Here is a 25753-nt window from a genome sequence, read left to right on the forward strand (position 1 = left end):
ACCACTGTAGCAAAAGCAGGACAAGTATAAGTAACTTCCTACCTTGAATAAGATTCAGATTCAGGATATTCAAATTATCACCTGATAATTTTGTTCTTCATAATTTCATTTTCCTTCTATGTCTTCATTGTGTGGGTGTATTTTAGGAAAGGAAAATGCCCACTGGATCCCTCTCATTCAGAGTACACACATTTAGAAACTGGGATGTTGAGAGAGTTTTTTGTCATGATTGAAAGCCGAGACACTTCCTGGTCTGTGCTTACTTCATTAGTAACGTGCAGTGGCAGAGTTCAATGATTGATCTCTTTAACGTGTTTAAAGTTCTTCACAATTCTGTGCTGCTCTTAGGAAAATATTCTCCTCCTTCCTGTGAACTCGTCCTTCTTGAATAACAGGTAGAGGGTGCATGTGGGAAGGCTCTTTGCCCTGCTGCTGCAGGCTGTGACATGAGTGGATTCAGAGCTCTGTGCATGGTTGGTTTGGGGCAGTGCCATTCCCAAAGCTCCGTTACATAAGGTCACAGGGGGCGGGGGGTGTTGTGGTGGTTGTTTCTTTAACCATGGGAAATCATGGCACCCAGCACATGTCCTGCCTAACGATTCTTCTTCATAGATCTGCAGTTTGTGCCATGAGGTGCTCGAGTTGTTCAATTAACACAGGTGCCCTATTGCTCCTTAAAAGACCTTTTTACAGTATTAAAAAATACATACATACCCTTCATTTAATTTTGAAATCAGCCTAAGAATTTGAGCGTAGTTGTACCAATTGCACTCTCCATTTCTGATGGGACACATACAATTCTCCTTTTACATTTCTAGCAGTTTAAATCTGGAGGAACTCTTATTGACAAGTATAAATTTTGCCTCAGTACATGTAAATCGAAGATGTTCAGATATCTTGTGACCCTCTTTCTGTATCTGTACCCTTCCTATTTGGTTGTATTCCTTTTGGTTCATTTTATTGTTGTACTTTGTTTCCTATTTTTTCTTTTTAATCCCAGTTCTCTTTCTTTTTAGTCTCTTTCTATCCTTATTTACTGTTTAGATGGTTCCAAGTTTAAGGAGAAGATGATTCTTTTCTCAAGCAGGTAGACTTGCATGTCGTGTGTGTGCCTGATTTTATCCTTTTCTCCTTTTTTGCCTGGTTTACATTGAACCTCAGTTCTGTATTGAGTGATTGTCAAAAATGTGCACTTGCTCTTTTGTAACCCTGCTTTAATTCTTTCAGGTGAGGATGGGCCATCTCAGATGGGACTGGAGGATCTGTGCATGTTCCGGGCTATTCCCAACTCCACTGTGTTCTACCCCAGTGATGCTGTAGCCACTGAAAAAGCCGTGGAAATAGCTGCCAACACCAAGGTTTGCATCACAGTATTTTGGAGCCAGAGAATACTTCTGTCTTTTGTACTGCTCTTGTTGCTGCTGGCATGTTTCTTGCATGTCTCTACCCACGTAAATTCTTCCCGAGGCTCCAGCAGGGCAGTGGGGTGTTTTCTTTTCAAGGAAAGGTTGCAGACATTCTGTCCAGGCTAGTGCAGAATGAACAGTCTGGAATGCTGTGGGCCAGATTTGGGGGGATGTAAATGATTACACAAGTACAGTTTGAATCTGTATCGAATTACAGTAAGTGTAACTCCCTTAGGTCTTTAACAAACCTAAAAGTGCTCTCCTAGTACCTTATCTCTGGGGCCAAACTTGAAGCAGGATATGGAAAGATAAATTTCTGTACTGAGGATTTTGATCATCTCCATGATCGGTATTTTCCTTGGCTGCCACAGAAGTTTTTCTTGAGACATGAGCAAATGATCTGAAAGAATTCAATTTTGCTACTACAGGTTTTCATTGAAGGAGTGTGGAAATGTGGTGTGTAACAAATGTGATGAGTGGTTTGTGGGGAAAAAAGATGGAAGATGGAGAAAAGAGTGGGAAGAAGAGATTAAAGTACAAGTTTGCTGCTTCTTCTCGAACTTTACCTGACAGAAAGCCTTTTTCCTTGCTTTCAACCTGCATTTTCTCTAATTTAAAATTGACAGAGTATAAATTGTACATGTATGGTAAAAGAGTTTAATTAATTCAATTGGGATCCTCCATTTCCACAAGTATTAAGTATCTTGGAATCAGAAAGGAAATTTTAAGTTATCAGTGTGCTTTAAGAGGAGGTGAAGTGTTTTGTACTGTTTGAAGCAACCAGCTGCCACAAAGGACTAATGGGAATTGGTGGGGCAGAGTTTACTTACAAGAACCAAAGGCAAAATAGGAAGGTGAATATCAGACAAATAGAAAAAGTCATTTTGCTGTATTTTTTTCATAGGATTTATCAACTACAATGTCAACACTTTTCTGTTTTCCTAACTTCTAACATTTTTACTTTGGAAACAGGGCATTTGTTTCATCAGAACCAGTCGTCCTGAAAACCCTGTCATTTACAACAACAATGAGGACTTCCATATTGGACAGGCAAAGGTAAATACTGCACAGATAAAGAGAATGAGAAAAAATATGCAGTGTACCTTTTGTAAAAGTCCTTTTTTCTCTAAAGTATTGCAAATAGTTGATCTTTTCATTAAAATCTCCAGAAATGTTAAAAAACTGAGTTAGATTAAGTGTTAAAAACACATGGGTGTGTTTTCTTGCAGGTGATTTTGAAGAGTAAGGATGACCAAGTGACTGTGATTGGAGCAGGAGTCACTCTGCATGAAGCACTGACTGCAGCAGAGCAGCTGAGAAAAGGTGAGGCTTCTTTCCTTTTTGTCATGTAACACAGAAAAAAAATCAATACCAGTCAGCCTAACTGCTCACCCTTTGTACTGGTAAATATAAATTGCACTGTTCAGACAGCTAGTCAGGCATCTGTTAGCTGAAACAGTACAACACAGCATGCACTGCCAGTCTTCCCTAGTGGAGGTTTTAGTTGGCTTAGCAGCACTAGTAGCCATGAAAATTGACAACAGACCACAGCCAAGTCTCCTTAGAATTGCTGATCTGTGATAGTGCCCTATGGGCAGAGGGACACTGGGTGAGAAGCAGGAGTGGCACCTGGAATGGCTGGGCTGGGTACTGCACAATTGGCTGCAAACAGACTGGGGGCAGGTCCCACAGCACAGCTTGTCACCTGTGTGTGCCCATGGGCACCTGGCCCTGGGCTGGGCTCACTGCTGACCTGGCTTCTTTTGAATGAAACAGCTCTGAACTAGTGTGGGAGGGGCACAAATCTGTGGCAGTGCTCAAGTCTATGACATCTCACAGCAATGGTAATCCTTCAATGAAATATGAGAAAGAAACCATCAAAAACCCATCTGTGAGTCAGAGGCCTCTGCCCAGGAAGAGATTACAAACAGCAGGAGATAATACAGTAATGCTGCTTGTGGCTTATGGGGAGCTTTGTGTGCAGCATCTGGGTGGACTGATACTTTGTCATGACCTTGAGTCACCAAGCTGAGGACATTTTGAAAGTTGTCTTTTCAGAACCATTGTTATTTTTCTACATTTACCATGCTTTGCAATGCTCTGCTGATCTTGAAGTCTGAGTAGTCACCTCTAGAGAGATAATCCTATAGTGCAGAGGCAGAGTCTATACCCAAAATATATTGGCCACTAAAGTGCCTTCAGTCACAAAACCGACAATAGGGCCTCTTCATGTGTAGGAGTCAGCCACTGTTCAGCCAGCCAGGATTAGAGACAACCTCCCATAATTGCTATTCTTTATAAACAATTGCCATTTGTGTGCAGCTTTAATGAGCCATTGGGGCCTGCCTTATGAGGGCAGGGCAGATCTGGGTTTGGTGCCAACCAACCTTAAGGGTGCCCTGATAGGGCTGGGCAGCACACCTGAGAGGTGGCAGCCTGAAGTGAAGAAAGAATTCAGAATGCCTACACACCAATCAAGTGTTGCACTTGGCTTGACAATAAAGGTAAAATAAAGGTCTGGGAAAAAATTACAATTTACAGTCTGAGTAGGGAGGATTTTCTGGTGACTGGATTCTCTCTTACCTGGGGAAAGCCAGTTAGATGACTGTTTTGCTGATGGGTGCTCCTGGTAACCTTGAGTCACTCATCCAAGCCTCCTCCATCATGTCTGTGAATAAATGGATATCACTGTTCCAATAGGTGCATGGAGAAAGAATATATATGAAATTATGCTTGGCTGGGTTCTGTGGTAGATGAGCCATAGGCACAGGTACCTGGGAGTTCATGTGGGCAATTCTCAAAATGGTCTAGGAGATCACAACCATTGCCTCTGCCACTGGCATTGTCTTGCATGTTGCAATTCATTGTTGTAAATCATTTTCATTTATTTATGCAGAAAAAATCTACATCCGTGTGATTGATCCCTTCACTATAAAGCCCCTGGATAAGAAGACAATACTTGAAAGTGCAAGAGCAACCAAGGGCAGAATCATCACTGTTGAGGACCACTACCATGAAGGTGAGCAGGGTCTGGGAGGTCACAGCCCTCAGAGGCTGGAAGCTTCTGACCTGACAGAGAAGTATGAGACCTGATGCTGTCATCCCATTAAAGCAGAAGAGAGATTTCAGCTTTTTTTTGGTGCTGCTAGGATTATAAAATGGCACTGAGGGTTGAAAGGTTCCTAAGATGTAAGGGGTAATCAGGGCTGCCTTTCTGATTAACTTGGCCTTGTGTGCCCTTTGTGTGCTTGGTCTGAGTGAAGTCTGGATTCATTTGTGCCCAGTGAAACTGTAAACTCCTGCTGTGCTGCAGGGGTTCTGCTCAGAGTGTTCTCTGAAAGGCTGTACAGCAGCTGCTCTGCAGGTGTGAAATTGCAAGAGAGACCGTTGCTGTGAAGGTTTAAGTATTCATGAGTCCAAAAGCTTGGCTCCAGGTTGTTTGAAATCAGATGGTTTGGGCAGTTTCCACAGATCTTCCACAGTTATTCTGGGATCAGTGCCTTCCTTTTTCTTCTCCATCATCATAGATACCTACTAACAGAAATTAATCTACTAACAGAGATTAGTAGGTATAGTTATGGGAATATTATCTTAATTTAAGGTGAGCATCACTCTTGCCAGGTACCTGAAGTGAGCTGGTTCTGCTGTAAGTGCTGGATACACTATGCTTTTGTCCCAGACTATGCATGGTGATAGATCACTGAACATCATCATTTTCTAGCTTAGTGCTCTACTCTAGACAAGTATTTTACTGCAGGTTTGCAAGACAGCAGTCTTAACTGTGAGGTGCTGAAGAGGGGCTTTGTGCAGGCAGTGCTCTGTGGTACAGGCAGGGCAAGTGTCTGTGGATCAGAACATTGCAGACCACATCACACTGATCTCACCTCTTACATCCACAGAGGTGCCTCTGGCTTCAGGCTCTGTTTAAATCCCACCATGCCTGGAGCTGTGGGCAGCCCTGTGGTCTTGGTTTCACTCTGGCTGAAGGGTAGCACTAAGGAGCCTCTTCTACCAGGTCTCTCAGCACATGCTTTTGACATAAATCCTGTTTTCTTCTTCCCTAGTACTTCTGCTTCCAGTGCCTCTCCTGCCTCCCTGCAGTTCCTGTTGTGTCCTTTGTCCCTGTGACAGATAGTGAGTCAGAGCTGAGCTCTGAGCAAAGGTTGTGAATACATTACATAACCCAGAGGTGCCCAGCAGCACGTACAGGCACTGTGAAAAGATGGAGCTCTGAAGTGCTGCTGAGATTGGTTAGAATTTCAGCACGTTAAGTACACTTGTAAATGCTCTTCAGTCAAAGTGTGTTTTTAAATCTGGTTCCTGGTGGCTGGTGCTGAGGTGGTGAGAGCTTGCTGACAGTCCTGTGCCCTTGAGGGGCAGGTGTATCCTGCTGCTGATGGCTGAGTACCTACGAAATGGCAGCCTGCTTGTCCTCAGAATGCCTTTGGTACAGGACAAGGTTTTCATTTTGCAGTTGGCCCACTCAGACATGTGATAGGTGCTTTCCTGAGGCTGGCAATGGAGGTTGGGACTTGCCAGCCCCTTTGCTCAGACACACACCCAGTGTGAATGTTCCTGCTGGGACACTCCATCAGTGCCATGTCTGCCCTCTCTCCACAGGTGGCATTGGAGAAGCCGTGTGTGCCGCTGTCGTGGGCGAGCCCGGTGTCACCGTCACTCGCCTGGCCGTGTCCCACGTGCCCCGCAGCGGGAAGCCAGCTGAGCTGCTGAGGATGTTTGGCATTGACAAGGATGCCATCATGCAGGCAGTGAGGGCAGCCGTGTCCAAATCCAGGAACGCCGAGTAGTGCGAAGCATTTCGTGCTGTGTAACGGAAGAGCTGCGTTTGGAGAGGTTAAGGCAGGCAAAGGTGCTTTATGTAGAGAGTTCTAATAAAAATACCAGCTTAAAAAACCTTCTGGGGTTTAATCTCTTCTTTTCTCTGGGGTTTGGTGTTGTGAGGCAATACCTGCATGTTCAGAGTCTCTCCTCTCTGCACTGCCCTCAGCCATTTAAAACCAAAGGCAAGGAGGAAGGACCCAGTGTGCTGGGTGGTCCTGAAGTGGAATGAGATGTTCCAGGTTCTGGGAACCAACGGGAAGGTGGAGCCCAGCAGAGCCCTGGGCAAAACATACTGAATGGTAGTGCAGACAGCACAAGTGAAGGAAGTTGAAACTTTTCATAAGAACTTGTAGTTTTCAGTGCTTGGCTGATGCTGCAGCAAGGGTGATGCTGAGAAGGACTAAAGGATCTGGAAGAAGAGCAGGAAATTCTCAGGTACTCAAGAGGATGCAGCTCAATGTGTAAGTTCTTCTCTTTATTTTTTGAGAACTGACTTTTCTCATGGGACCTGCTCTAAGTGGCTGAACTGTTCATCTTGCATGGTGGAATGCACTTGATGACATTTAAAATGTTTTGGTGTTTTTAAATGTTTTGCTTATTTTACCCTTAAGCAGTTTCTGTTAAAATTAAAAATTTATGTTTACTGCAGAGTACCAAATTTAAAACATTAAGTATTGAAACATGTTTCTCATCCTAACTGTTGCACAAATTGCCTTTCAGAAAGACATTAGACAGCAGAGGACACTAAAAAAGCCCTTTTCAGCACAGCAGTGTGCCTCTGCGTAGTTTTCAGTTCACCCAAAAGCCATCTGCCACCAGCATGGCTGCAGTGGTCTGAGTAAGACTTTATTTGCAGACTAACACAAAATATACAGTAGTTTGGGATGGTGGAATATTTCTACAGAGACATGTAAATGAGAATATAAATACTTTGAAATAACTTGTATTCATCCTTCCTGCACAATTTAGCCCTTGAGGCATTGGGTGGCAGCTGTGCTGTGTTGGTGCAGGCCTGACTGCATTTGTTGGTGTTCCTGGCAGTGCAGCTGGAACTGCAGGCAAGAGTGACTGACACTGGTGCTTCAAATTACATACAACAAAAAGTAACCTTTCTGTTCTTCTGAGCAAGGCTTGAAATTGTCCCTGTCAAACGCTGAGCTCTTTGGATTTACAGCTTTCAGATTTACATTTCCTTAAAAGTCCATGGTTAAGGCTTTTTCTGTTTAACTGGTTGCCTTCATCATTCTGTGGGTATGAAGGATCTTACATTTTTACTAAAAATTTAAAGATTTTTGTTGCAGTCTTACTATGATTGCAGTAGCCCTGTGTTCTTGCAATGTGAAACACATTCTATAAAATGAAAGGAACGTCAAAGTTCCGTGTTTATTTTACTCAAAGAAAGAAAAAGGTTGGAGATGAGTCAAATCAAGCACTTTGTTTTTTCCCCTGAGAAAAGATGAAATCTGCTGTTGTTAATAATCTCATTACTGCAGCACTCTGTCAGTGCCTGTAACATCTCCCCAGCTGTCCTCGGGTGAAACCAGTGCCCGCCCCCTGCTCCGAGTTCTGCCACAATCAATTCATCAGCCCCAGTGCCAGCACTGCCGGGGCTCGGCAGGGAGAGCAGCGCTGGCCTCTGCCTGCTCTGGGCAGCACCGGGGGGAGGAGGAAGCCAAAATTCCTACACAAACAGCCAGAGCCTAAGCCAGAACCAGCACAGGACATTGGTCTGTTGATTTTGGTACAGCACAGGCAGACTGGCGTGAGTTGTTAGGAATGAGAGATGCAGCACCACACGGCTGCCTGGGGGAGGGGAGGTGAATGTGTTTATATTTAAATGGAATTGAACACAAAGCTACAGCTCCATCGTCTTCCAAGCTCTGCTGAGCCCCAAACCGCTTGGGAATCCAGAGTGGGGCCCTGTACCACAGTTTCAGGTTTATTTTGGAGGGAAAGAAGTGATGTTTTTTAGAGGTTTCACATTGGCAATTTGGTTGTTAGATTCACCTCATAAAGCAGTTCCTTTAGTACTGGAAATTTGGACAGCCAGGTTTGGGGAATTCTCTTGAAATACTCCTCTTAGGCAGCTTTCCTCATGCCTGTGGGATGAAGAGAAAGACAGCTGTCAGGACTGCTGTGTTCAGATTGTGCTGTATCCATGCAGCTTTTCAGTATTATTCGTGTTTTCTGTCCATGAACATGAACATGGATAAACACGAACCAGGAGTCTGAAGACACAACAAGTGAAGCCTCCCTCTACCCCCTGAGTTTTTATTTAAGCTACAGAATTCTTAGGGAGATGCTGCCAGGAAATAGTACCCCATACAGGGTGGAGTATTGAAAATGCAAAAACATTCTGCCACAGGAAAAGAGTCAAGACTAATTAATTTTCAAACCCAAGCAGCTGTAATGAATTGTAGTAAAATATTCCTTTTTTTTTTTTTAAGGCAGTAAGATTGGAAATTGTCATTTAAATGAGTGTGTCTTAATTCTTGACCAAACCAAAGTCCAGGGAAGACAGATGCTGTCAGTAAAAAGAGCAGTGTTACCTCCTGGCCTGAATCTGTCAATCAGAGGAACAAAGCTATCAAGGACGCTCCGAATTCGGTACACTGGGTGTGAAAAGAAACGTATAAGATATGCAGCATAAAACATAGAAAAATGGCAAAACCCAAACACTGATACTTGTTTAAACAAGCATACCTGCAATATCATTAATAACAAAGATCAGGCTGAGTCATGAGAGAACCATCCACAACCTCCCACCATGTTAATGAGATTACAGAGGAGACAAGTTCTTGGTTGGGGATCTGTAACTTGCTGCTGGTGGCAGCTCTCCTATACCATCCCTAAGGATTGCCAAAATGCCCAGGTTTGAATATTTCCAGTAGCTGCTGCCATCCAAGTCCTGCCCTGAGCTCGTCCTCAGTCCCAGGGGAGTGCATGGCAGCCAGGATGCACAGCATCATATCCAGTGGATCTGGGGAGACAGGCCTTGCTGCTAAAATTACGCGTTGTCATGGCAACGCAGCATTCGGCCATTGCTGCAGAAAGAGGTGACTCAGGGTCTTGTGAGCACTGAGAAGGAAAAATGAGTCAACCTCTCCCTTCAGTAGCATTAAGGCTGCTTGTCTGCACATCCCTGTAATTGGGAGATGTTGGGAGTTACATGTTGAGTTACAGAATCTTGACCCCCGGTGGGTTTATGGGTTTGTGGCAACTGCGTAACCTTGTCCTTAGTGCAGGGACACTTACCTAGACCAAAGTATATCCCAGTGGTTTCCAGGGAAGCAAAGGTGATTAAACCAATCCCAAGAGAAATTGTCCAATCTAAGGCACAAAATAAATGTTAGTTTTGTTCATTTTTTCTACAGTGCAAGAATATATCCTTCTATTGAATCTTGCCTTACCTTTGTGGTAGTAGTAGCAAACTAGTAAAGCTCCAATTGCAAAGCAAAGAATGACAAAATGAAAGAATTCATCTGAAATTGAGAGGGAAGATAAGGTCACAACTGCAGCCATTTAATCCAAATTCACCTTTAGGTACAGAGTATCACTCACAGAATGAAATCAATTTCCCTGACATTTCTCAGGCACTTGGCTCAACGTTTATGAGAAGCCTTGATGATTTTCATCATGAAGCCTTGATGCACTTATACAAAGCAGTCATGTTGGAAAAATAAAGGTTTTTTTCAACCAGAAATCCTATTCTTGGACTAAGGTTCAACAGGTTTGCCATCAGTTTGATTTAATAAATCAATTACCATCCTTCCGTATGCCCATCCACCGCACTGTCCACTGAGGGGGGCGAGTGCTCTCCTTCTCATATGCTACAAAAAAGAGAAGTCTTTTATTGCCATGGAACTGTGAAATTAAGGAGTTTAAAGCTTATTTCCCATTTTGTATCTGACATAAACTGTCAGAGCAGAATATATGTAAAACTGTTTGCTGGTCTGCAAGCCTTTCAGAAAGATCAAATTAGCAATTTTAAAATCACTCCAAAGAGCATGGTTTTAAAAATGAATTTTAAACCAGATGGCTGCATTAACAATACTGAATTGTTTTAAAGCACTCTGGGTCTTCTCTGCCTCTTCTGGGACAAGCCACAGTCTCAGAATTACAGTGGGGGAGTAAAACCATAGTACAAGGGCGCTTCAGTCTGATTCCTGGGTGCTTTGCACAACCACACCTACAGCAGAAAGATCCCCTTCCTTACTGAGGGTGTGAGAACCATCCCTCTACTGACAACTGACATCAAGTACTACTGCACCTCCCAAAATAAGACCTGCTGCTGAAATGAATCTCCTGCAGCTACATTGGCATAGAGAAAAAAACAATGTAAGAACAAATGAGGTATTTCAGAGGTTTAAACACAGAGCAGTTTGCTCTTTGTCATGAGCAGACATGTCATGCCAAATTCTCTTTTTTCTCCAACTGTATTGCCAGAAAGATCTGAGTATTTTACAATCTCTCCAACAACAGGTTCAAAGAAGCAGTTTTTTTCCTTTTCTCTTTGTTGGTGGTTTGAGCAGCCCCTGAGGCAGCTGCTGCATGCAAGCCTTTGGGAGTTGATTCAGCACAAGTTTCAGATGCTGATTTCCCCTACACTGGGCAACCCCTGCCTGCCAGTGAATTTTCTCTAAGGATGTAACAGGTGACTACTGGAGCTGTAGACTTTTGCTGTGGTGCTTTTGAACCACAGAGCAACTAGACCTTGCCAAGGAATTCTGTTCTGGGTCATCTGATACAGGCATCACATTTTTGCCTCTTTCAGCAGTCTGGATTGATCGCATTCTGGTTTGGGGGAAAACTCAGTTATTTTCTTATTAACAACACAGTATGACATTATTCTGACTCACAGATACAGCTCTGTGCAGTTGTATGAATGATCTATAGATAAAGAATTTAGCAGAACATCAATTCACACTTGGCAAGTATCTGTCCTGTATTACTCTACTCCCTAAATGCAACAGTCCCACTGTAACTTGGCATCATGGAATGACTTGCACAGTATTCCTTCTGCCTGTTTTCAACCTTCTATGGCATAGAGGAGCTGGTATTGCCCTCACCACTAAGCAAAACTCAGTCCTCAAAGGCATTCACAAAATAAACTTCTGTTTGCATGTTTGTACTCACCATCTATATCTGAATCTTCTCTTCTGGCAATCTCTGAAAAGCAATATAGTTTTGTTACTTCTGATGGATAAATACAGATATGGAGCTTTCCACCAAACTCAGCACCAAAAAGCACAGTGAGTAATCACCTATGTTCAACAAAACTGGAGTGAGTGGTAGAGAGGCCAGACCAATGGAAAAGTACCATGACCCTTTCTGCACCTGGTAGTGTGGGGAGAACATGGCACTGCAATGAATCCCTCTGCTCTGGTGTTCCATGTGGCCCCTTGGGGAGAGGTAACTCAAAAACCTCCCCAAAGGATTATGCTGCAATTTCCCCACTGCACAGAACAGAAATGGAGCAGATCCTCTCCAAAGGCTGCTCCACTGGGCTGTTTGCCTCTCTTAACTCATCCTGTAGCCCTGGCCTGGGCACAGGAGGGATGAGCTCAGTAAGGCAATTAAGCCGTTGGCAATTTCCTGCTACTTACAGGACTTTTTGAAAACATTCTGGGGCTGTGCAGCAGTGTCTGGTGGGAGGAAGTCTGCTTTCAGATGCCTGTCTGTGCAAGCCTCTTGGCTGGCACTGTTGCTCTGTTGCCTGACATCTGGCTTTCACCTGGCACCTCCTGCTGGGAATGGTGTGAAGTAAGGCAGGAATGCATTTGGAGCCAAGCATCATTGCTTGCAGAAACCAGGTTCCAGGTCCCTCCAGCCTTCACCCCTGTTCAGCAGGAGATAGAGGGCTTCAGGGAATGCTAAAAACTGCTTCTAGCTTTTTTTGACTAAGACTGAACAGTTGCCCAACAGAACTGCTGGGTTTTCCCTTAAAGAATGACTGCTATGATCTGATCTTGTGAAAACCTGGCAGGCATACAAAAATGGGTTAATCTGCCAGAACACTTTGTACAAACCACTCACTGTCAGCCAGTCACAACCACAGCCTTGCAACAGAACGTCTGCACCATGCCCAGGTCCAACACCAGGCTAACTGGAAACCAAGGGATTTACAGCCAGAGAGTTATTTTTTAATGTCTCAGCAGCTCAGAGAGAAGTTATAGTTATTCCAGCAGGATGAGGGGACCTGGGAGTGCTTACCTGAATCTCTGTAGGGAACAACCTCTGCTGGTATTCCTAAAACATGACAGAGATGAGGTAGGTGAATACCTGCAGTGTCTGGTGCCAGTGCCAGCCCATCAGCTCCCTGAAGTCAGTGTGGGTGTGTAACAGACGCAAGGAAGAGACCAATTCTAACTCCTTAAAGAGGGTGGCTCTGCTGGAGATTATGCAGTCAAAGAGTGGGAAATTACTGAATTCTTAATAACCCCCCCTCAACACCCATATTCCATCTCTCCAAGTATCTGGAGTCAGGTAGAATCAGACTCCTGTGAAACACGTTAGATCTCTGTTTGGGTTGAGCTCAGTTTAAGACACCAATTAAAATATTAATGCTTTATATTTTTACATCCATAGTTCCATAAGTATTTCTGTGTATTGACATAGTATATTTTCTTCATCTGCATTGTACTTATTTCCCACTTTTCCTTTGGTAGGAAAGGAAAAGCCTCAGGAACAAGGTGCTGATATCTCCAGTCAGTGCTGTGGGCTGACTGCAGTCCCTGTAAGCAGTGGCTGTGACAGATGTTTTCAAAACCCTCCTGCTGCATTTCAGTGGCAGCTGTGCACTCAGGCAGCAGGAGTCCTCCCAAAACAGCAGATTTTGCTGCTTTTCTGGTTCAACTCTGAGCACAGGGCATGGCTGAGTGTCAGCATTAGCTGAGCTTCATCTTGTAGGAAATGTCTTTCCTACAGCCAAATTCTGACTTGTCTTTCTTTTATATTTATACATGTTAATATACCTTTGCTCAACAGACAAATCAAAGAATGCAAAAAATAATCCTTTTTTGATTTATACTGGTTACCTCCAGTAAAAGCCAATGCTGTTATCACTTTGTCCTACCTCCAAGTAACTGGCCTTCAGTCTTCTGTCTTCCTAAATCTTCCTCATCACTGTCTGGATAAAACAAAGTGATTCTTCATCAGAGTAAAGAAAAATGTGCTAGCACCATCAGAAACAAGAGCACTGTAGTTGTTTGCTCATAATATAACCATGTGAAGGTAAAAATCAAGGCTTTCAAATGCAAGGATCACTATGGCTGCTTTTGCCTTACAGCGCCCTGTTCATAGCTGGCTGAATAGGTGAAACTCAGCAGAACTTGAAGTTGGATTACAGTAATTTCACGAATACAAGCCGCAGCAATTTGACAAAAATTTTGGTGGAAACCCGGAAGTGCGGCTAATAGTCGGGGGCGGCTAATATGTGAATAATTTTCTGACATTTACAACCCCAGACGTGCCAGCCAGGGCGCCGAGCCAAGCACCTGCCAGTAAAAGCCGGCATTCCGCGATTGTTACAGTGTTACTGTGTTGCCCTGGCTCCCTGCAGGCAGCACGGGGGGTGGGGAGAGAGGCGGGAGAGCTCTCTTCTTCCCTCCTCTGCCGCAGCCCAGGGGAGGACGGGTGGGGGGGGCACCGCCATTGCCGCGGTTCGGGGAGAACGGGGTGGGGGGGGGGCTGCGCCGCCATTGCCGCGGCCCGGGGAGCCGACAGGGGCCCTGCATCACCATTGCTGTGGCCCGGGGAGGCGGGTGGAAGCGCACGCCGTCATTGCTGCGTCTCGAGGAGGAGGCGGGGTGCTTTGTCCGCGCCCGCCGCCGGCGCCACGGGCGCGGGAAAGCTCCGTCCCCGCCCGCCGCCACTGCCATAGGAGCGGGGGAAGTTCCGTCCCTGCCTGCCACCGCGGGGCAGCGCCGATCCGGGGTGACCGAGCCCAGGGGCAGCGGCGGCCGGCCCTGAGCGGCAGCACCGGGCTGGGCCACCTGGCCCCGTCAGCGGCCCCTAGCGGGCCAAGCCTGCACAGCCTTAGCTCAGCCAGTAAACCCCGCCCTGCCGCGGTTCTGTTACTAATTGCACGCGGGTCCTCGCTGCGAACGACAGAGCGGCTTATATTCGGGTGCGGCTTATCTATGGACAAAAACCGAAATATTTGCCAACACCCAGAGATGCGGCTTATACTCAGTGCGGCTTGTATTCGTGAATTTACTGTACTTTGTATAAAGGGCTGTAGAGAAAAGTTAGGATCTTTTATTTGGTGAAAGAATCTTGCAGCAGATTTCTGTGTTTCTGAAACTAACTTCCACAAGACTGAGTGGCAGCCACTATTTTGCTGATTATGAACTGATGATTTTCTATGTTCTCTCTTTTGCACAATTTCTTACTTTATTCAAAGCTCTACAGAATTGCCACATCTCCTATGTCAAACGTGCAGTCAGACTAAGCTACATATCAGGGAAAATAAAATAAATCTTCTTTACCTTGTGTATCTTCATCCAAGGACTCATGGGATGAGTTTTCAGACTTTTTGTCCTCTTCTGAATATACAAAATTCCTTTCCAATCTCTTCAGGAGTTTCAATTTTTCATCTTTTTTATAAAGAGAAAAAAACCACATTATCAGTGATTAAATTTTCTATTTTACAATTACAGATCTCACAAAGCTTTATTAAAAGTTGCCTGGCAGGAAATCAGACCCTTTTTTTAATTTCAGCTGTGATTTTTGCACACAAAGGGTAGTAAAAATGAAAGCATCATACACAATACAGTTTAGACTTTCTTAAATGGTTGTGGTAGACACCTAAAGTTTCATATTCTGGCATTTAATTATTCATAATGTTACCCCTGTGCAAATTCCCACTCCCTGAAGCAGCAGCAGCTGCAGATTAAGGATGCTTCAGCAGGAGAGGAGTGGCTCACCCTGCCCTGGGCTACTTCTGCCCGGGTTCCCTGTGTGGACGCTTGGGCTCCAGCTCCCTCTCGTGGCACAGCCCTCTCAGCCAGGCCACACCAGGATCCCAGCTGCTCCTGGCTCCTGTGGCCAGGGCTGACTCTGAACAGCTTCACATCCAGCTCAGTGCTCAGGGCTGGGGTTCTGAGCATCTCCTCATCAGGAGGCGCAGGATTTGGGCACAGACAGGGATGGGATTCCTTCTCCTCCAGCTCCTCGAGGCTGCTCACAGCCCAAGGGTCTTGTTACCAACGTTCCTGCTCTGAGACATGCCCAAAGCTGGGCTGTGCTCCCAGTTGGGAGGTCTCTCCCCTTCAGGAACATGTTTAATCAAGGCAGAAGCAGGAATAGTATGTCCTTGAGGGTCCCCAGTTAAATTTAGGGTCATCTTAAGTGAGTGATCCTCTGTCATCTATTAAAGACAATTAATGACTATGGACCCTGTGAAACTGCCCTTAGTTTCTTACTGCTCAACCAGGCAAATAAATACCTTTTATTTTGTTGCCAGGTTCAGCACCCTGTGTGCTATCCCCTGTCCATTCCTTCTAGTTTTACATGTGCTGCTAGGGACAGATTTGTAAAATTATTTTCACTGGCTCATCTCTGGTTTCTTACCACTGTGAGTGCTCAGAGGGGTCCTGGCTAGCTGGATAACAATCTGTGCAAAAAAGTCAGGGAAAACTTTCTCAAGTCAGAGACACTTCTTTGGAAGCATCATCCCAGGACATGCTCTCTCCCTAAACACAGTGGGTTTTCTTCCCCAGAAGCAGCCAAGTCTAACTGCAGTAAAATACTAATTTTGGCTGCCATTACCACCACACCTAACTGTCTTTCCTGAGCAGTACTTTCAGACAGTTCAGTTGTTCACTAATAATCACTTCCAAGCATATAACAGAGTGTTCAAGCTGCTGTCAAGTGCCACTGGTCCTGCAGTAATTTTAACAAAACAGGTGACAGGAAGACAGGTAGGACTCACCCTTTCCCTTGGAGCTGGGCAGCTGCCTGTACCCAGATGGGTTGGAAGTCTTCAGTAAAAGGTAAAGAAGAGCCATTGCCCTGACTCCTTTCTTCTCTATGGCCTTCAGGCAGGCAGCACAGCCTCCAGGGAGGACATCACAGCTGTTAAGGAGCTGGAAAGAAGGTAAGTAAATAGCAAGTGGTCCTTGCAATAAAACACAGCCTGTAGAAGCACACGCTGATGGGCAAATGAGTGTATTTCACTCTATGGGAAATGTAACCCCCTGATCCTACTATAAAAGGGGAAACTGGGGACAAAGAGTAATGCCAAAGATGGAAAGAATGTAAACTCCCCTCAGTGACTTCTTCAGGAGCACAGCCATCAACTGTGAAAAACAGCATGATGGGCAATAGTTAACTATTCAGAGAGCTGGAGAAATACAGCTATAGGGTCTGAAAATGGCCATGCAATTGCTGCAATATGTTACAGCAAAATGTCACTAACAATGGTCCTGTTTAGAACATAATGACCAGAAGTGATCCTGAAGAATTTATACAGAGCCAGTTATTTCTGCACGGACAGCAGTGAAGTAACCTCATTTATCTAAGTGCCCTGTTACACCTATTAATATATTTCAGCATATCAGATAGTGGGACGGTATGTTCTCTCTCCCCAGAGTATAGTAGAAGAGTAGAATAACAAAGATAAGTTTTCTTTGGTAACTTACATTGTTCTTTTCTTCAGTATTCAGGATAGGTGGGTCAGTAGCGGCCAGGCGTTTTACAAGTGATTCCCAGAAGGACTGGTTCATTTTCTCATGATTCTCCAAGTACTTGGCATCAGCAGCAAATACTTTCTGAAAAACGTCTGTAAGCAAAACAAACCTGTCACTGTGCAGGAGTAGAGGGGTGTTGCATGGCAGCTCAGTGCAGGTGTGGAGACAGACACCAGGCTCTAACACATTGCCCAATACCAGGAAATACACAGGAGAGTGGTGCTGTACTGTATAAAGCATCTCAGTCTGCCACAAAACAGTGGACAAATGTCAAGAGTCCATACAAATGGCTGATGTCTCTGTGATGCTATTGCCTCAGTTAGAGAAGCATGGCAAGTATTCCTGAGTATCCCTAGCTATTTAATGTGCTTATGCTGTTTTACAGACAGGCACAAAGACCCCAAGGACTGGATACCAAGGGACTGAGATTGCTCACCAGGCATTTAATGTACAGTAAAATCTCCTTCGTGTATTTAAATTCCCACTTGCATGTCCACAAAGCCTAACATGAGCCTTTGGAAAAGCTGGGAATTGAATGCTGGTGTCTCTTTTACAAGCAAGGAGATGGACAGGGTGTGTTTTCAGAGGAAACAGATTTCATTGACTCATGCCCACCCTGGTAAACACTGCTGTGCAGTGTGCATGAGCCAAAGCTCTGATCTTTGTGTGCTTCCCTCACCTTGCTGCTCCTCAGTAAGATCTGGGATTGGGACATCCAAATTCTCCATTATTGTGCCTGCTTGAAAGGAGAGAAAAAGCACATTTAGAATCAGGTCACTAACCTTCCTGGTTTTCTGTCTCTGATTTTCTGCAAACACAATGTGTCTCTCTGAGCCTTTCAGTTTTGAAATCACTTCTCTGTTTCACATCATGATTCACATCCCTCCTGGGACCCAATTCTTGACTCCTCCGAGTGAGCCCTACTGGGCTTTCGTTATTAGGAAAGAACAAAAGTCTGATCATCATGAGTAAAACAAAAAGAAGTCAGACTTGATTATTCACATTGTTGTTTTGTAAAGCCACCAAGATGTCTAATTAAATATTTACCACAGAAGTGAGTAACCTAATAGGCCAGGTTCCATCCTGAAACAGAACATTATCCTCTACCTTTGACATTCTAATACTTAAAATGTACTGGCCAGGAAAAATAGCACAAATAGTTCCTAGAAAAGCCCAACAAGACTCTGAATTCCTGTCTCACAGAAAACTTTGACACTTCAACATCTGTTCTTCCCAAGTTGTCATGAAAAGGAAATTTCCATTAACTTTAGTTTTATGAATTACAAATTTTTAAGTGTTGACCCCAGATTAATTACTGGTATTTACCACAGAAACAAATGTTCTGACATTCCCAAAATTCAGCTTTTCCTTTTGGTTAAGATAAACTTGCCACAGAAGTTTTGGGTTGAGGCTGGAATATTCTGATGGTGCACATTTTGTGGTGGCTGTGGCTCTGAACTGTTGCCTCTGCCTAGTGTGGCCTAGGCATTCTGCACTGATGCATCTCCCCTCATGCAACACTGCAACTAACCCATAGTTGTACTGAGAGATGCAAAAGGAGATTTCTGGGGAGCCTGAAGCACAGTTTCCACTACGCAGGATGCAATAGGAAAACAGTTTATATGTCCACACTTTTTCTTACAATATGACTTTTGGATCCATTCAACAAAACACTTTCAGTCAAGCAGTTTGAAAACTAAGTATATCCTTCAATTTTTTCTGAGGAAAACCTGTTTCTTTTCCTACTGGCACTTTCCATTCTCTAAAGACCATCATATCAGTCCAAAAAACATTCTAATACAAAATCCAAAACAGGTTAGTTAGTATCTTCAGAAGGACACTGTAACACATAAGCAAACACTCCAACAGAACAACTTTCTAGGGTATCAGTTCTTAGACAGAGGAAATTAGACACAAACAGACTTCAAAAGACTTCTGGGAAAATTACATAACCACTTTCAAAGAAAGTGCTCAGAAAACCTGGCTTACCTGCTTCCAAAGTATATTCTGAGAAAACATATTTTAACAACATTTTGAAATTATTTCCAGTGATGAATCTATGCCAAAGGCTTACAGATCTTCCCCTTTCCCTAACTTACATCCAGCCTTGGCTGCTGTAGCTGTGGCAGCAGCCCTGTGGGAGCTGTGAGCACTCGATAGGGAATGCAGGAAATGCATCTGTCCCCTCTGTGGGTAAGAACCAGCTGATGTAGAAGTGTAGGAACTCAGCACACCACACCCTGGACAGACTCGTTCTTGGCCACTCCATCAAGAATGTCAGTTCATAGGCACTTACATATCTTCAGCTATGGTTTTCTGCCTTTTGCAGTCTCTTTCTTGCCTTCCTATTTGCTCAACCTAGACCCTGCAACAGTTGCTTGTTTAAGCTAAATCCTTTAGGCCTCTCTCTGGACTGCACAGTCAAAATACAAGACCTAAAGGAACAAAAGTACTTTAAATATAAACATTTTACTCCAACTGATTGCAAAAAATAATTTATAAGTACCCTGATATTTTACTGTTGAGTGAAACTCAGGAGGTTTATCTTTGGGGTTCCTAATACCTAGTGAAGGCCACTTCCTGTGGCATTTTAAAGCAGGTTGCTGTTCCCCTGACAGGAACCTGTCACAGCAGCTGCCCTATCCCAGCTTTGCTTCATTCCAAAGACAAAGTGAGCAGGTGGGCACTACCTGACCTGTCCTGCCACGCACACAGAACAGATTCAACACTGAAGGCAGGGCAGACACTGTCAACATCATCTTCATCTGCTATCAGACTGATTTATTTCAAAACTGCTAATTTACTGGCCCAAAGGAGCAGACTGTTCAGCTGTTCCAGCAGCAGAAACACAGTTGCCTAATGCACTTCTGCATCCAGCTGTGGTAAGACCTGGATGCCACAAGAGGATCCAGGAGTAACCAGCATCTGCTCCCATCTCCCTTTCTGTGCCTCCAGCACAGCTCAGCCCAGTCAGTCACCAAGGTTTACATTAGCCAAGGAAGTTGGACACCTAATTTGCCTTAGACTATGCACAATTAATTCTCCTGTGGCTCTTCTGGAAAGAAAATCAGATCTAAACAAAGGATAAGTATAGGTGCTTAATTATTGTATGTTTTAAAAGCAACTTAGTTGATTATACCTCATAATGATGATATATAGGCATTTCAGCCTGGCCATGAGCTCACTGGGGAATGACATGAACAACAGACTTCACCTTGCTTTCCTCACAGTAAATCAGAATTTAATTGCAGTGAGGTCTTTTAATATGTTAGAATAAAATTTGTGTGCAGAGTCAGATTTAGAAAATGAGGTTAGCAACTTCCAAACACGAGGTTTTGCTTAGATGATAAAATATATTTGAGGGAAATTGCTCAATGGGATAACAAAAAAAAAGCCTATAAAATAAAATAAGGTTATTTTAACACCAAGATAAAAATCAGACAATCCCAAACCTTTTCCCTTCAAAATTACTTTTACTTTTCATTTTAAGTTATATGCTGATGCCTAAACTTGCTACATTTTATTTTTAAGTTCCTCAATACCCTTCTCTCAAACCAAATCAACTTCTTAAAGCACACCTGCAAGTATTAGGTTGGTCCTAGCAGCTGGTTCCACGGGAAGATGGCTGTGGTGTGGTGAAAGTTGTTTCTTCCTGTGAGACAACAAAAACTGATCCACACCAGCTCAGTTTGAAACCCTTCCTGTTCCAGTCTCCTCTGGCTGTGGTAATAATTCTGCTACCCTTCCTGTTGTCAAATGCAGCTGAAATGTGACACAGAAGTAACAAAACTCAGACTTTTCACTCTCCTTGAACATAGGCATGTAGAGACCCAGCAAGTGCATGTCACCTCAGCAAGGGCAGCTCCCAGTCACTCTGACCAGCCCCATAGGGGTGACCAAGGAGCAGGCACAGCACATCCACTCCTTGCAGCTCCAGCATTTCCTTCCTCCCCTGGTTTCACAGCAAGCCCAGACAAGGTGGCTGCACTGCTGCCAGCCCCACACCTGTAAGCCCTGCGGGGTTTGCTGCCTGTTTTCCAGCATTGACGTGCAACATTTGAAATTACCTGGTTTGTGTTTCTTTCACGCCGTGTGCCTCTGTGGTTGCTGCAAAGCTCTGAAGGAAGAGTATTAGTTCATCAGAAGCCAGAAATGTTAACGCTTGTAGTCTGAGTAAAATTATGGCAAACAAATCTTTCTGCACAGTGTTGGGCTTGCTATGAGGATCTTAGAGGAAAAAAAACTCTTTAAAAGATGGGGAAGTTGAGTCAAGATGAGAGGTTATAGGGAAGTCCAGTAACCCCCACAGCGCCAGAACCCTTTTCCTGTAGCAAGAAGCAGCAGGCAGCCCCCAGCCCCACTCAGGCTGGACCCGAGAAGCTGCAGAGCCCCTCCCCAGCACTCACCTGCACGGCTGTGCGGCGGCTCAGGATCCTGGGCCGGATGGCAGCCCAGCCCTGCCTTGTGCCAGTGACGGGTGGGAAGGCGTCAGGGCCGGGCCCTCACGTGGCCTGCCCTGACTCATGGGGCGAGCTCCGGCTCCTCTGGCTGCAGAGCTCACCCTCCAGCTGTGTGATCCCTGTCCCTGAGCTCTGGGGAAGGTGAGCAAGGACCAATCCTGCCTGATGGAGAGAGGAGCTGTGCAGCTCCCAGCCTGCCCCAGGCACTAAGGACCCTCAGTAGCCCTGAGCAGGCAGGACCCCTCACTCCTGCCCCTGGCTGCTCCAGCACAGCCCCTACTCGGGCTGGAGACCCAGGCCCGCTTGTCTGGCCTCCGTGCCCATCAGGGGATACAGAAACCACTCTATGGGGAGAGGTCCTGGGTTCTGCTAAAGCTAAGCAGGGTCACCATGATGAGGGTTGGAAACCCAGGCACGATGCTCAGGGCATCCCAGGGAGGCACAGGTGGAATGTCTGTGCAGCTGAGCCAGTGACAGTGAAGGGAAATATGCCCTCCACCCCACTTGTCCCCAACAGCCACAGACGGTGCTGACAACACAAAGCCTCTGGCTCTGCTCATCCTATGCCTGCTGTAAGGCCATTGGGGCTCCCCTCCAGCCCTTCTCACCACCTCTGACACCCATCTCTTCAGCACAAGTTATCTGGAGCCACCCCAGGGCTACTTGCTGCTCAGGGCAGCTACTGCTTTGTGAGCCAGCCAGCCTCCTCCACAGGGAAACCAGAGTAGGACAGGAGGGGAGATTCCTGCAGTGCACCACAGTTGAAGATGGCAGATGTTTACTCACCTGAAGATTGACAGCCACTGTCAAAGCAGATGCCTTGGGACAGTCCAATAGCACAGTGGCTATTGATTACACAAGGTGTGGTCATGCAAGTCATTTGTCAAATTCAGCTAATGGTTTGACCCTGGTGCAGCAGGTACCCCAGGAAGGATTGTACTCTCTCCCTCTGCTCTCCTCACTTCTTCATCTCCTGCTGCTTCTGGAGAGACTGAGACACAGGTAAATTAAGTTCTACTTCCTATAGTAGGTGTGCATTTCTTTTTCTTTTCCAGTTTGTTCAGCTGTTTGCTGTGGTTTTCTGGTTTTTTTTAGAGGGGCAAAAGATTGGGGTTTGTGTTTCTTTAAGCAATATATTCCACTGCTTTTCTACAGATGCCTATTCAAGTGCCTTGTCTCACCTCCTACGACATTTTTAAGCATCTGTACCATTGAACACTTAAAGCAGCTAATACCCTGCATCTACTGCTGGGAAGATTATCTAATGCATTAGAATGCTTTATCATGTAATATATGTGTTTACTTGGCCCTTATTTGGGAACCATCCTCTGAGAGATTTAGAAAGGTGATTTATTCTTTGTATGCTGGGAAAATTGCTTCCAGGAGGGGTTTAGAGAGGTGAGACACAGGCAGAACAGCTCTTATGCTTGACACTAATTGGGTGCAGTGTGTGTGCAGATTTGTCACAGAGGCAGGTTGCATGAGAAATGTAGAAATACTCCTAAGTGAGTGTAGGAGGGGCCCAGTGATGGTACACAGAGTAGTTACTGCTCGTTAAGTCATCACATTTCTGACAGATTTCAACATTCCCATGACTCCTCTTGCCCTACCCTGACTTTCATCCAATGGGTTGGTTAAATTACTCCCTCCTGTACATTTACTTAGTTTGCTACTTATTTTCCTTTAAATAAAGTCTCTTTCAACAATTGTTGTGAGCCTGTGAAGCACAGGTAAGTGCAGGGGGATTATGCCTCACTGCCAGCTGCACTTTGCAGGCTACAGATAGCTTACAGCTTCCTTTCTGCTTTTTAAACTATGAGACTTTGAGAGAGAAGAAAAAAGCAACAAGCAGTGAATACAACTTGCTTCCTAACCTTCCTTCCAGACCATCACTGAAAGAGTAACACCCTGTTCTGCTGAAACCATGTGAAAGATGTTTGCTTTTGGCTGGGACAAAGCCTGAGGTTTAGCCATGAAAGCTTTTGTGGAATCATATGAGTAGATCATGTAGTACCTTACTAGGATATTTTGGAAAATTTTTTCTCATTCTGTACCCTTCTGTGGAATTACTTGCCATAATAAATAATTCATTGTATTAGTATTTTAAATTAACACAGTAAATTTTTTGCTAAAGCCCATTAAATTTAAGAACTAGGCCTATTTGAGCAGGCTAAATCAAAGGCCAGGATGTATCACTCACTTCCTGGAGCATTACTGACCTCCTCAGGTGCTGCTATCAACAGCTCATGAGGCAGAAGAGTGAGAGATTCCAGTACTGACAAGCACAAGATCCTCCCCTTAGTGGCTACAGGTAATGATAGAAATCTTCCCTCATTGTGGGACCTCTCCTTTATGATGGTCAGCACATTACAGGCTCACAAATGGCCTCTGAGGGATGAGAGGGAGGGGATTGTCTGGCCCCTGGCCTGGCTGAGCTAAGTGCTGCAGCAAGCACAGGGATAAACCTGTGGTCTAAGGATACTCTCCCTATCCACTGCCCTCACTGGAGAACTGCTTCCATGAGCGACCTGCAAAAAAATCTTCTCCAGTATCTGCTCCTCTTCTCTCCCTTGCTCTCCCAGTTCACTGGGCTCCCTTTCCATCCCCAGTTTTCTGGTCTAGCAATAGGGCTGAAAGTGCCTCATGGAAGCATAGCCAAGGGCAGGGGAGCACAGATGCTCCCTGGGAAGCACCAGGAGCCCAAGGGACAATTTCCAGCTTCAGCTGATCCACCCTCTTGATAAAGCCCTTTTCCTCAGCACTTTTAAACACACAGGCAACGTCAAGGATTTTGATATTTAATCCTGATGTTTTGTGGAATGGGTTTAGTCCTGGAATCCATTATGTAACCCTGTCAGTAAGGCAGGCTGAGACCTGTCCCCCACCACTTTGTCAGCAATGTACCTGCCAGGAGATGGCAAGGCCAGGAAGCAAAACAGCCTACAAAGGTAAGGAGGCACAGGTTGGTTACCTGGTGGGGTTACCTGTTGGCACAGGGCAGCACAGAGCCAGGATGGGGCTGGGCCAGCAGCTCTGTGCAACACTGACCAAACTGGCTGGGGCATCCCCCAGCCAAGGTGAACCTCAGACCTCCCCCAGGGCCAAGTCTGAAGTCAGCAGGACTCAGAGTTTGATCTATCCATTATTTCCCCAGGATATTATTCTCAAACTTCTGCTTCAGGACATACCCAACAATAATCCTCTCCAAGAAGAGGATTGTGTCAACTACTGGCTTCACACTCCTGTGGTATAAACACACAGGCTGTCAGACTGCACAGGGAGAGAGGGATGGGGAAGGTGAGTGGAAAGGCGAGCTCATGGTACAGGCACCCTAAAGCTTTTAAACTCTAAGGCCAAGTTCCCAGGTCCCAGGACCTGCAGAGCTCAGAGCAGTACCGCTGGCAGTTTTTGGAAATTGGACACCAAGTCTCAGTGAATCTGGAGACCTCCCATACTCCTGCAACCTTCCCATCTCACTGACCTGGGGAGCAGCAGCAATCCCAGGCTGGCAGGGCCAATCTTCTCTTAGTAAGACAACTATTCCAGTGACATCCACTGCTGTCGGTGCCTTGGCACCAGGATGCAAGCAGCCATCATCTTCTGCAATCTTTAAAATTCAGCCTTGCAAAGCTCTTAGGATCAAAGTGCAGCTCTCCCTCAACAACTCAGCTGTGTCCTAAAACATTCCTTTCTTGAGATCACTTCAGCTCACTGAATTATGAGGTTCAATCACCTGCAACATAAAGGGGATGAAGGTACATTTGACTTTAAAACTGTTTCCTAAAATCAAGGGTCTGCTCACAGGAGGCACTGAGAGAACCCAAAGGGTATTTACTAAAAGCTGCAACTATTTAAGAAGTCTGGTCCAATTTATTTATCTTAAAAGATGTACTCTGGATTTGGGCAATGCAAAGCTTGAATCAAGCTCTAGATCCCTGTTCTGCTGACACCACACAAAGGGTGACGCCAATATACCTTGTCCTCCACCCAGATCAAAACACTGCAGCCTATTCCCAACCCTCAGAGCCTCTAATGAGGGCTGTTGGACTGCTCCAATTACTCCATGAGGCCTGGTTGCCTGTCCAGCAGGCAGTGAGCATCACAAGTCCACTCTCTGTCATTTGAGTGCAAACCTTTCTCATGCTGCAGATTGGCACAGGATCTCTAGGTCAATTCTGGTGCCTTCGTAACAGGTTTCAAACCAGCTTCTCTGCAGTTCAGGCTCTGGGAGGTCTCAGACCACCAACAGGTCTCTGCTGATCATAAGTAGAAAACCCAGCCCTCTCAGGAGATGAGGACAGCATGATGTGAGGACACAGAGGACACTGCCATCTCCTGCCACATTAATGTGTGG

At 45.1% G+C, this 25753-nt stretch overlaps 2 protein-coding genes across 3 annotated transcripts in view; one reads left to right on the forward strand and one right to left on the reverse strand.

Annotated features, from left to right (window-relative positions):
* TKT (transketolase) overlaps positions 1–6321 on the forward strand; it is a 21975-nt gene extending 15654 nt beyond the window's left edge. The window contains exons 10-14 of the mRNA XM_033072011.1: positions 1228–1358; positions 2379–2462; positions 2636–2729; positions 4303–4425; positions 6027–6321. Coding sequence (XP_032927902.1) covers positions 1228–1358; positions 2379–2462; positions 2636–2729; positions 4303–4425; positions 6027–6214 — 620 coding nt within the window. The 3' untranslated portion in view covers positions 6215–6321. The remainder of the gene's footprint in view (positions 1–1227; positions 1359–2378; positions 2463–2635; positions 2730–4302; positions 4426–6026) is intronic.
* TMEM40 (transmembrane protein 40) lies at positions 3881–25727 on the reverse strand. 2 transcript variants are annotated; one of them, XR_004419331.1, is made up of 14 exons: positions 21007–21339; positions 17619–17678; positions 16892–17031; positions 16183–16336; positions 14738–14845; positions 13324–13377; positions 12462–12497; positions 11385–11417; positions 10013–10078; positions 9659–9730; positions 9504–9578; positions 8798–8860; positions 8256–8347; positions 3881–4074 (listed from the first exon to the last, which is right to left on the reverse strand). XR_004419331.1 is itself a non-coding variant. In XM_033072012.2 (14 exons), exons 3-14 carry the CDS (start codon positions 17665–17667, stop codon positions 8328–8330), a joined length of 870 nt encoding a protein of 289 aa, XP_032927903.1. In that variant the 5' UTR covers positions 17668–17678; positions 21007–21056; positions 21346–25727; the 3' UTR covers positions 8155–8327. The 2 variants fall into 2 exon arrangements, 1 of the variants encoding a protein (XP_032927903.1); XM_033072012.2 differs by lacking the exon at positions 3881–4074 and adding an exon at positions 21346–25727 and having other exon boundaries at positions 8155–8347; positions 21007–21056.
* Positions 25728–25753: the final 26 nt, after the last annotated feature.

The sequence above is a fragment of the Catharus ustulatus genome, chromosome 13, assembly GCF_009819885.2.
Source record: "Catharus ustulatus isolate bCatUst1 chromosome 13, bCatUst1.pri.v2, whole genome shotgun sequence".
NCBI lineage: Eukaryota > Metazoa > Chordata > Aves > Passeriformes > Turdidae > Catharus > Catharus ustulatus.

Coding starts and splice junctions, on each gene's coding strand:
- TMEM40 (XM_033072012.2), bottom strand. CDS start 17,667: ATGGAGAATTTGGATGTCCCAATCCCAGATCTTACTGAGGAGCAGCAA. Junction 17,032..17,618: donor TCTTACTGAGGAGCAGCAAG/GTGAGGGAAGCA, acceptor TTTTGCTTACAG/ACGTTTTTCAGAAAGTATTT. Junction 9,731..10,012: donor GATGGGCATACGGAAGGATG/GTAATTGATTTA, acceptor TCTCAATTTCAG/ATGAATTCTTTCATTTTGTC.